The sequence below is a fragment of the Neoarius graeffei genome, chromosome 10, assembly GCF_027579695.1.
Source record: "Neoarius graeffei isolate fNeoGra1 chromosome 10, fNeoGra1.pri, whole genome shotgun sequence".
NCBI classification, from domain to species: Eukaryota; Metazoa; Chordata; class Actinopteri; order Siluriformes; family Ariidae; genus Neoarius; species Neoarius graeffei.
Genome location: NC_083578.1, coordinates 17,613,758 through 17,625,871, shown reverse-complemented (window position 1 = coordinate 17,625,871; position 12,114 = coordinate 17,613,758). Strand labels below are relative to the sequence as shown.

At 44.4% G+C, this 12,114-nt stretch overlaps 1 protein-coding gene across 3 annotated transcripts in view; it reads right to left on the bottom strand.

Moving 5' to 3' along the window:
* The window catches only part of golm1 (golgi membrane protein 1), a 34,433-nt gene extending 22,319 nt beyond the window's left edge, over positions 1-12,114 (bottom strand). For 2 of the 3 annotated variants that reach the window (XM_060931396.1, XM_060931399.1), the window contains exons 1-2: positions 11,990-12,114; positions 5,527-5,690 (exon numbers count right to left, since the gene is read on the bottom strand). In XM_060931396.1, the coding sequence (XP_060787379.1) occupies positions 5,527-5,658 (132 nt within the window). In that variant the 5' untranslated portion in view covers positions 5,659-5,690; positions 11,990-12,114. Of the gene's footprint in view, positions 1-5,526; positions 5,691-10,954; positions 11,052-11,989 lie in introns of all 3 variants that reach the window. The other variant, XM_060931397.1, reaches the window with a different exon arrangement.

Here is a 12,114-nt window from a genome sequence, read left to right as displayed (position 1 = left end):
CTGTCTTGGTTGACACGCCTCTGCAACATCGCGTGGCGGCCAGGGACAGTGCCTCTGGAGTGGCAGACTGGGGTGGTGATCCCTCTTTTTAAGAAAGGGGAACAGAGAGTGTGCTCCAATTATAGGGGAATCACACTTCTCAGCCTCCCAGGGAAGGTTTACTCCAGGGTACTGGAGAGGAGAATTCGACCAATAGTCGAACCTCAGATCCAGGAGGAACAATGCGGTTTTCGTCCTGGTCACAGAACACTGGACCAGCTCTATACACTTCATAGGGTGCTCGAGGGTTCATGGGAGTTTGCCCAACCAGTCCACATGTGCTTTGTGGATCTGGAGAAGGCATTCAACCGTGTCCCTCATGGTATTCTGTGGGGGGTGCTTCGGGAGTATGGGGTTCAGGGCTCTTTGCTAAGGGCTGTCCAGTCCCTGTACGAACGGAGCAGGAGTCTGGTTCGCATTGCCGGCAGTAAGTCAGACCTGTTCCCAGTGCATGCTGGATTCCAGCAGGGCTGCCCTTTGACACCGGTTCTGTTCATAATTTTTATGGACAGAATTTCTAGGCGCAGCCAGGGGCCGGAAGGAATCCTGTTTGGGAACCACAGAATTTCATCTCTGCTTTTTGCGGATGACGATGTCCTGTTGGCTTCTTCAAACCAGGACCTTCAGCATGCACTGGGGCAGTTTGCAGTCAAGTGTGAAGTGGCTGGGATGAGAATCAGCACCTCCAAGTCCGAGGCCATGGTTCTCGACCAGAAAAGGGTGGCTTGCCCTCTCCAGGTTGGTGGAGAAGTCCTGCCTCAAGTGGAGGAGTTTAAGTATCTTGGGATCTTGTTCACGAGTGAGGGAAGGATGGAGCACGAGATCGACAGGCGGATCGGTGCAACCTCCGCAGTGATGCGGTCGCTTTACCGGTCCGTCATGGTGAAGAAGGAGCTGAGCCAAAAGGCGACGCTCTCAATTTACCGGTCGATCTACGTTCCAACTCTCACCTATGGTCATGAGCTTTGGGTAATGATCGAATGAACAAGATCCAGGGGTGATAGCGTTCCGGCGCGCCGCGCCGGAACGTGGCTGGGGGGAAAAAAAAAAAAATCTAGTTCGCCCATTGTCCTGTGTCATTCTGAGATGCGCAGATAGACAGTAAAGGGAATTCGGAATTCCCTTTACTGTCTATCTGCGCATCTTGAATGACACAGGACAATGGGCGAACTAGATTTTTTTTTTTTTCCCCAGCCACGGCGCGCCGGAAATCCGGCGCGGCGCCGGAACGCTATCACCCCTGAAGATCGCAGATACAAGTGGCTGAAATGAGTTTCCTTCGCAGGGTGGCTGGGCGCTCCCTTAGAGATAGGGTGAGAAGCACAGTCACTCGGGAGGAGCTCGGAGTAGAGCCGCTGCTCCTCCACATCGAGAGGAATCAGCTGAGGTGGCTCGGGCATCTCTTTCGGATGCCTCATGGACGCCTCCCTGGGGAGGTGTTCCAGGCATGTCCCCCTGGGAGGAGGCCCCGGAGAAGACCCAGGACACGCTGGAGGGACTGTGTCTCTCGGCTGGCCTGGGAACGCCTCGGTGTTCTTCCCGAGGAGCTGGCCGAGGTGTCTGGGGAAAGGGAAGTTTGGGCTTCCATGCTCAGACTGCTGCCTCCGTGACCCAGCCCCGGATAAAGCGGAAGGAGACAAGACGAGATAAAAAAAATAAAGAACAACATTAAAACGTCTCCATAAACAGTGCAGTTAATTATGTTAAACGTTGATTCTGTCTTGTGTGTTTGGTGCACGCGGCTCTGAGACCAAGGACACAAAAGCGAATGAGCGCATGACTCGGGGGAGGAATGCAGTGCAGGAGACGGGTTTCCATGGTAACCATCAGCACACTTTCATCAAGCTGTTAAATTTACATTTTCGAAGCAGCGCAGTTATAGCCTACCTTGTTTGATTTTAAAAATAAATCATTCGATAAGCCAAAGCAATAGAGTAGAAAGTTTCAACTTATGTTTGCCTTGGATAACTTTGCCTAAAACATGGTGGTGTATACTGATTTTTTTTCCTAGAATTTTTTTTTTTTCGTGTCGGTGTAACGGATGCCAGATTGTTAATGCATCCTAGTTCCATAGGCTCCATGGTTAGGGTATCTTTTGTCCTCGTTGCTTGGGCCAGATCAAACCATTAAACAAGCTTAAATTATTCTTACTCTTGCCACATACATGATTTTTTTTTTTCAAAACTGATGATATTCAGTTCAAACACCATTAAAAGTAATTTCAGGAATAGATCTCATGTGGCGTTGTAATTCACCCCTCTCGTTTAAATGTGTCAAATTTTTCGGCGCACGCTTTGCGCATCACGGACCTCGGTGATTTTAAAATGCTGCGCCGGCCCTGCTCATCTCTGCCCCTTTTTTCCTGAGCAGCAGGGTTTGAAACTCCAGCTATATGCCGCCATATAGTGCGCTTGTCAGTCGTCAGCAACTTTGTTGCTTTGTTCATTAACCGCAGGTGACCATATCACTGATTTTATCTGAGACGTTAATGAACGTTCTAAACAATTCTAATATGATGTCAGAATGTTTCTGCAGGTGCTCATGGGAGTTGTAGGCGCGTAATATTACATTGCAATGCATTTATTATATCAGATGCCTTCAGAGAAAAATACAATTAAAATATATTGTTATACCACAGAATAAACCACCCGCCAAAGTGGCTAGTGAGACTAAAGTTATTACCCGCCAAAACCGAATTTTACCCGCATTTGGTGGGTGCTAATGTAAAGCCCTGGTGTGTGCGTTTTATATAATTTCTGCGCTTCAGTGTTCCACCCACCCTCAGGGACATACTGTACTATAGTTATGAATTTTTTTTTTTAAACTGAATCCTAACAAACACCTCATGAAGTGTAAACATTTACATTTCCAAAAGTTTCTTCATTTGTTAGAAAACTGGATCAAAGTCATTATTTTTTCCCCCTTCATTATCTGATCCACCATTTTTTGCTGGTACCCGCTTCATGTGTATCGAATCGGTGCTGTCTCTGGTTATATTTGGGCTTTCCCCAGGGGAAAAAAGAAAAAAAAAAAAAAGCGGGGTTATTGATGCAAATCCCAGCCCATAAGGGCTGACCTGGTCTGGAGGGCCCCGAAAGCTGCTTGAGGGGGTCCGGGGCATGCACTCTTGGAAAATTTTGAAATCGGAGACTTCAAATGGTGCATTCTGGTGGCATCTAGTGCCGATTTAGGCACAATTCAACATTATTAAATTTGCTGTTTTTTACCTTGTCAAATATGCAAGAGGCAAAATTAGATTTGAAATGAAAACACTTCATTGCACACCTCTCCATTTTCCAATTCCAGGAGGCCAGGAACAGAATCAACATCAAATCATGCAACAGCGCCATCTAGCGACCAGTGCCGAGAACGTGGTTTTATGTATGGTTTCAAATGACAGTCAGTGCACACAGTAAACCTCTATTTTCACTTCTGGGTTGAGGACCAGGATAGTCTAGACCTAGATATTACAATATCTTCCTATTTCTATAGTTATTACTCATTTTCAGATGGAAATCGAAGATATTTAGGTGCGGAAAATACTCTGCATTGTTCAATTTATGGTATTTTTTTTCCCCCTGACGTACAAATGACAGCGCGGCGATGCACTGTGTATCCGTGCTTTGGGGAAAGCCCTGTATATTTATTACCAGAGCTCTGAAACAGTTCGAGAAACAAAAAACGTGCACCGCAAATGAACAATACTGTGTTCGGAAATTAAAGTCTAATGTGGAAATCCCGCTCTGGTCATTGGTACGCGAGTCTCGCTCCTCCACGAAATCATGGCATTGATGGAGAATTTGTGCTCTGCGCAAGGCTTACGGTTAGTTCGATGAACCTGGAACAACATGGGAATGGTGTGGATTTTGCATCAATTACGAGAAATACATGCTAATTCTCGCCAATTCCGGTATTTTTAAAGAAGAAAGTCAAGACATTGGGTTTTATGCAGCCAAGTTTATTTTATTTATTTTTTGTAGCGTATTTTGGGCGCTTGACCTCAAAGTGCATATCACAGGTAAATTCAGGAGCAAGATCAGTGTAATTCTCCTATTTTATATTAAACTTTGGTCAAATATCTGTCACATTCTACATTCTCTGCAATTTTTTTACCTTGCGCAATACCAGAAAAATTCAGTTGAAATCAAGCCATTTGAGGTGAATTGGTCCGCCTCTGAAAAAACTTGGCATTTGGATTTCCCGGCAAACATTGAGTTTCGTGACATCGTGTGCGGGACGCCTCCCTCTGAATCCTACGTCAGCGCTGGTTTGTTTATGAGAAAACAACCTGGTGGTTTTCTGCAAATTTCTTCAACGTTATCGCGTAATTATTAAAATGGTTAACAGATGTATCGTAGGAGGGTGTAGCAACACCAATCTTGATGGGATTAGTACTTATCGTTTTCCAAAAGACCGGACAATGAGAGAGAAATGGGAGCGCTTGGTCTACACAGGCTGTGCACTGAAACCGTGCAAAGCTCGCGCAGCCTGCTGGCGCTTCCGCAGGTGACGTCACGAATCTGGCTCCAGACTCCCTTGGGATTTTTCCAGACGTGTTTTGTTATTTTTTTCTGCTGTAGACAGATGGCCTTGTGCAAAATTACCCTTCTGGATGAGTGTGTAAAGGGACATTCTTTCATATTAAAAAAAAAAAAAAACAAACAAAATTGGTCCAGAATATGCACTTTAATTTGGGCACCTTTTTAATTTGGGCGCCTACTATGTTATCCGTCACAGGTTTCGTGTCATTGAAAGGCCTGAAAGTGCAACTGAAAACACTGATCCAGGGCAGAACCTTTGATCTGAAATCTCCGTCACTGGTTATTAACGCTATTTTTTTTTTTCAGTGTAACTCATTAGCTGCTTAAAAATGTTCTGCCTAAACACACAACACTTTTTTTTTCCATGATTATTTTCTTTTTGGATCAAATTCACATCCTGCTTTCATTCAGACCATAAATGTACACAATTTGAATTCTTGGCTAGAAACAAAAGTGAATGGAGTGAAATGTAAATAGAGTTCTTGATGTAAAACCTCATTGTGAAAAAAAGTTTGCATGAGAAGGTTAATAGAACCTGAGAGAAGGGGGAAAAAAAACAAACCCAGACCCATTGGAGCTAGCTAGACAAAACCGGAGCCATCTTGCATTTGGAATTATTCTGGAAAAATCCTCAGGTAAATTATTATGCTGTAAGCTGGGGCACAAACCGTACGATTAAAGAGTCTGTGTGGACGTTTTCATTTATACAAAACACAGCTACCGGGTTTCCAACTCTATTAGCTTATGAAATAAATACATATATAATATAGTACATGTACACACAGACTTTGGAAAAGAAACAGTTATCCTTGTTTTCATTTACACTGAAACTGGAAAGAAGGAACAGAAATGATTTTTAAAAAATAATCACTTCTGCTCAGATCAAACCAAAGCTGCTTACAGCATATTTGCAAGTATTCAGAAAAACTATGCAGACAGGACAAACCTGAAGCTCCACGTTTCTTGAGCTGGACACCCAGTAGTTGAAGCCGAACAGGATGATGCAAGAGACGAGGGCGACCACGAGCAAAGGCGGAGAGCGACTTCCTCTCCGGACGTTCACCAGTGCTCCCATCATCCCTCCGGTCAGCAAACACAGAACAGCAGGCCCTGCCACACAGAGCAAGAGTAAAACCGTGTCAGACTTCTACTGTTGCTACGTTTTGACACCACAGCGGCGAGGCGGGTGGAGTTTCACCGATTTGCATTGTTCACCCCCAGAGCTGTCCGTCCTGTTTTTTTTGTTTGCTACTGATATCACACCTGTCTGGTAAACACAGACCTCGCTATTCACAGAACACATTCTGGATTTAACCAAGGTCCGAGATGTCAGCTTTGAGTTGAACAAATATCTTTAAACCTTATTAACAGTCAGATATTTTAAAAAAAAAATTGATGATGTACTTCGATGTAATCACATAGGCTGAACGCTGTGACGGACATAAAAGCTTTCAAAATGTGATTCTGATTTTATTCGGTTCACAAACCATATACACAGTGACCGTAGCCCACCTCTCTGTAACAAATAGGAAAGAACTCGCTTTACAGCACGGTCTATAATGTCCGAATTATTTGAACGTTTGTCCAAATCTGAGGTGAAAACACAGGTGTCGTTTCTTCAGCCACTTTTTAAAAATCCCAAAAAGACGGCGAGTTTCTTCAGCTGGGATCCAAGCTACGAAAGGAAAGACACTTTGGCTCGTACAGGTAGTCGCACCTCACCTTCCTTCCTTCCTTCTCTCGACTGCATCAAGTTAAACATTGCTGAAATATTTTCACGCCAGATGCAAATCGACTTCTGTGTGGCCAGTCACCTACTTCATACAGGTCACAGATTTATTTGTGCACGCAACACGAAAAAATGTCAAACTGGAGGCAGGAAAAGAAAAACTTTTCGAAATGATGGTCTCTCGTTTCACAGCAGAATGAACGAAGACAACAAAAAGGCAGATCGCTACTTGCTTCTGAGTTTTAAATTACCAATACTGTTAGCTCTACAGACAACAATTTGGGATTTTTCTCCACACACAGTTTATTTACAACCAGTGTCGTAGTTGAATCACTAAACCTCGAGTCTGAGTCCAGTCTCGAGTCCCCAGTGTTCAAGTCCGAGCCAAACCCAAGTCATTAAAGAAAATTTCGAGTCGAGTCCGAGAACAAAACTCCAACCGCACCATTTGACGGCGGCTGTTTCAGCATCATTAACATTAGTTTGCTCCTGAACATGACGTATGAACAGGTGAATGTGCTTCTCTTTATCAGGGAGTGTGAAGTATTCTGTCAGAGATAGTTGGGAGACGGACGCAAGTGCAGAAGGTGCGTTTATTAATACAAGTGAAGACAGGGAAACAATCCAGAACGGCAGGCAAAATTGTAAAACGGTGAAACAGGCGACAGGTCGAGTGAGGCACAAACAGGCTATCATAGACTCGGCAGAATCAAAGACAAAAAAAAGGAAATCAGGGATCAGGAAACCAAACAAGGTAATAAGGCTCAGTAACGCATCAGCAATGCAACTCAATACTTCGCAAAGTAAGTGTGGTTTCACAGTTTTTATACAGGCATGCTGATTGCACCTTAATCCTGTGCAGGTGCGAGTTGTTTACAGCGCGTGCGAGAGTCCCCTTGGCGCTGTCTGGAGTGCGCCCGAGAGTCCCCTTGGCGCTGTCTGGAGTGCGCCCGAGAGTCTCTCTGATGCATGCACCAAGGCGCGCAGGTGTGACACTCTTAGACAAAATTAGTACAAACATTAAAGTAGATATAAATATCTTATGCCAAATTATTATGGCATGTTACAAAAAAATAAAGAAAAAAAATCAGAGTCCTCGTGTTCAGTTTACGAGTCTGAATGTAGTTAATGCACGAGTCCGAGTCATCAGTGCTCAAGTCCAAGTCAAGTCGGACTCAAGTCCAAGTCCTGTACTCGAGTACTACAAGCCTGTTTCTGACATCATTTCCTCCCGATTTAGTCTTTACCAATTCCCACCCACCAACCAGCCCTCCCCGATCATCCTGCCAACCGGAGAGGGTGAAGGTGAGACATGAGAACCACAGTTTTCAAACTGCTGCATCACAGGGCAGTGCAACCCACTCGGAGAAAAGCGCTGTCCACCCCCTTCCACATATATGAGCTCACAGATGCCCATGATTGGGTATCGGTGTGACTTCTAAGGGTGAAGAAAGTAAGGCAGTCCCTCTCAGACTCTATAAATGGCTGTGGCATCGTCAGCGCTGCATTGCTGCAAATCACAGGTTTAATGGAACAGTCCACCGTACTTCCATAATGAAATATGTTCTTTTCTGAATTGAGACGAGCTGATCCGTACCTCTCCGAGCTTTGTGCGACCTCCCAGTCAGTCAGACGCGCTGTCACTCCTGTTAGCAATGTAGCTAGGCTCAGTATGGCCAACGGTATTTTTTGGGGCTGTAGTTAGATGCGACCAAACTCTTCCACGTTTTTCCTGTTTACATAGGTTTATATGACCAGTGACATGAAACAAAGTTCAGTTACACAAGTTGAAACGTGGCGATTTTCTATGCTATGGAAAGTCCGCACTATAATGACAGGCGTACTAACACCTTCTGCGCGCTTCGACAGCGCATTGATACCTAGGGCGCAGTCACTGGGGAAGACACACAAACACGTTAATTCCCGTCAGGTGCAGTGATTCTGCCACTTACCTTCCCTGACTCCACCCTCCATTCACAGACCGCCGCTCAGCCACGCCCCTGCTGCCACATCTACATTGTTATTGGTCAAAACATCGATGTTGAGACCATAATAGCCAATCGAAACAGTTTTTACAAAAAGACACCCACATCCGCTTGTTCTGACCCACTGGAGGTAGCGTCACAGTGCTGTTAGCCAATCAGAGGCAACATGTTTATGTCATGAATATTAATGAGTAAGAGCTGAAATCCTGTCGTTCTCCCGCCACCCACTCCTCCACCAAACCAGAACAGCCTGAAACAGGAGAACCACAGCATTTTTTTCACCAAAACCGGCTCACAGGGCATTCATTCATACTAGAGACCACCGCACAATTAATGAAAAAACGATGCAATGAGACCTTTAAAGAATTATATAGGCAGCATTACCCTGAAACCTTTTCAAGAACGTTTAAAAGTACACAACTGGACACATCTGACTGCCATAACCATACAACGTTCACCTGAAGGTTAGCTGAAATCTGAAGGTTGGTTGCAAATTTCAACAAATCATTGAACTGAAAAGACTCAAAACTCTCATCTCTAGCTGCAGGTCTATGATTGGTGGAAGTGGGTGTTGCCTTGCCAGACTTATTGGCAAAACCTTCTGGAGCAGCTTGTACTGAGTACTACAAATGAAACTAGATCATTATTCACACACATTGCAAAGGGGAAAAAAAAAATTAAGCTACGGTCACACTACAGCTCGCAATGGGTTATCGCGTTCTGGTGATGATGCATGGCGATATACAGGCGAGCTAAAAGTTGCGGTCACACAGCAGGCGAACACTTGACTGTCACGCCTTCGCATGCTTGAGTGGCCATGCTCGCTCACAGGACCCAGTCGATATAGGGAACACTCGACGCTCATTTGACTGCAATCAGCACATGCATATAAGGACACCGAAGCTTTGCGAAGTATTTTCATTATCACGGTGACGTTTGTTTCTAGCCATGTTTATGACTCCGCATTCATTTTTGTAAATATCACGCCTGCTAATAAACACTCTGCCTGCACTTAGAACCGTCTACCACCACATACCTGACAGAATACTTCACAAAGTCTCTGTGAAAACAGCGTCATTATATGCACATGCTGATTGCGTTCAAATCAGCATCAGGCGTTTCCCATAATGACTGGGTCCCAAGCGAGCGTACAACGTGCTCTGAAGGATCCCTAAATGTAAATATGCTTTTCAAGTCTCGGCGAAGTTTAGGCTATGCCGAGCTGTTGTGTTGATGAGGCTCCCGCGAGCATCGGGGACATGGATTCGAGACAAATACATCAAGAGGCTTGACGAAGGTTCCCTGAGCTTCAGGAAATGTTCCTAAACCCATTTGAGCGTAGTCATTGTTTTTGTCGGCAAACTAAGCAAACAAACATCGCTACCAAATTTCAATGTATGCATTGAAATTTTTTGCAATGTTTTTGGCCACTCACTCATGAGGTGGAGACACACCAAAAAACAACTTGCGAAGCTCTGAGAACATTCGCCATGTAGTACACGATTGGTGGCGATGCTACCAATTTTTCATCGCCAAGTATTCACAAAGCAATCGCAAGCTGTCATGTGACCAGGGCCTTACCCCCCCCGTGTGTGCAAACCTTCATAGTAGATATGTCTAATAATGTACACAACAATTTAGTAGCTATTTAATACACTCAATTATAAAAAGGACTTTTTCTGTCATACAGTATGCCAGAAAATATTGAAGCAAATAAAGAATATTTGGGTGGCACGGTGGTGTAGTGGTTAGCGCTGTCACCTCACAGCAAGAAGGTCCAGGTTCGAGCCCCATGGCCGGCGAGGGCCTTTCTGTGCGGAGTTTGCACGTTCTCCCCGTGTCCGCGTGGGTTTCCTCCGGGTGCTCCGGTTTCCCCCACAGTCCAAAGACATGCAGGTTAGGTTAACTGGTGACTCTAAATTGACCGTAGGTGTGAATGTGAATGGTTGTCTGTGTCTATGGCCAAGTTTACATTAGACCGTATCTGTCTCGTTTTCTTCGCGGATGCACTGTCCGTTTACATTAAAACGCCTGGAAACGCCGGGAAACGGGAATCCGCCAGGGTCCACGTATTCAATCCAGATCGTGTCTGGTCCGGTGCTGTGTAAACATTGAGAATACACGGATACGCTGTGCTGAGCTCTAGCTGGCGTCGTCATTGGACAATGTCACTGTGACATCCACCTTCCTGATTCGCTGGCGTTGGTCATGTGACGCGACTGCTGAAAAACGGCGCGGACTTCCGGCTTGTATCACCTTTCATTAAAGAGTATAAAAGTATGAAAATACTGCAAATACTGATGCAAATACTGCCCATTGTGTACTTATGATTGTCTTTAGGCTTGCCATCCTTCCACTTGCAAGTGGTAAGTGACGCGCATGCCCGACATGCACTGAGATCTCACACACAGCGGCTCAGTCCCAAATCACTGCTCATGCGCTTTGTGAGCTGCGCAGGGCCAGAGTGCACACCCTCCAGAGGGCACTCGCTGTTCAGGGCAGAGTGATTTGGAGCGCAGGATGCCTGCGGAGCCGAGCGTATCCGTGTATTGGCATTGCTGTGTGCACGCAAATCGTGTATTGGCGTTGCTGTGTGCACACTAATCGTTTTAAAAACGTTAATCTGATGATCCGCTGATACGGTCTAATGTAAACCCCACCTTTGTGTCAGCCCTGCGATGACCTGGCAACTTGTCCAGGGTGTACCCCGCCTTTCGCCCGTAGTCAGCTAGGATAGGCTCCAGCTTGCCTGCAACCCTGTAGAACAGGATAAAGCAGCTAGAGATAATGAGATGAGATAAAGAATATTTTCTGTCTTCCTTACAAAACACAAAGAACATTATCTTTTTGTGTCTTTACTCACTCAGTTTTATCGTCTTATTGGTGTGTCAGTTAAATTTGTTTTTTTTAATCCCTGTAGAATTATTTGTCGAGTTATTAATTCTATTGCACAGCACTTTGGAAGCCCTTGTAGTGTTTTAAATGTGCTTTATAGACAAACAAAGCTGACTTGACTGCAACAATTTTTTTTTTAATTTATTGTTCAAATCCATTTTCAGAAGACCTGATCTCCTCAGACTGAACTCTTTTAAAGTGATAACGGAGCTTACTGCAACAGAAAATCATCTAACTAATTGTAAACAATTAAATTAAAAGTGATTAAAGTTCTTGTGACATGACATTGAAAGTGTGTTACTAACTACAGTACCAGAAAGCATGACGTCAGCAATTCAGCACTGGAAGCATGTTTTTTTTTCCTCCTCAACCTAAAGTCTGAGATATTTCATATCCTGCGTGGTGATTGGTTGTTTAAAAAGGTAATAGGCCAATTAAAATCCTCGAACTGCAGTTGAGTTTAATACACTACCCAATGCTAAGCCGGGGGCGGGATTATTGAGATATGATTGGGGTTGAGGGAAGAATAAACCGCTAGCTTGGTGGATGAACACTAATTCAAGTTATTTGTTCAAATTTTATAAAAGTGCTGATAGTATTAGTCATAATCATAGTCAGCTAACAAAACAGTGGAAATTAGCTAAATAAGCTAGCTTTAGCTTATAACGTAGCCCATAAAGTTAGTGCACAACCACAGATTAGCAAGTTAGCTTGCTAACCAAACAGCCAAGTTAGCTCACCCGTCTTATTTTTGTATATTTTACAGAGTAGGTAGATAAAATATAAGTCGTTATCCTTACCGAAAAAAATTAGAAGCAGGTCAGCTAGCTAAGGCCAACACACTCCGGCATGTCGAGAATCCTCTAAACAAAAGGTTCACATCCGTCAACAAGCGCCGTTTGATTCGTGATGTGTTGCTCAGGAG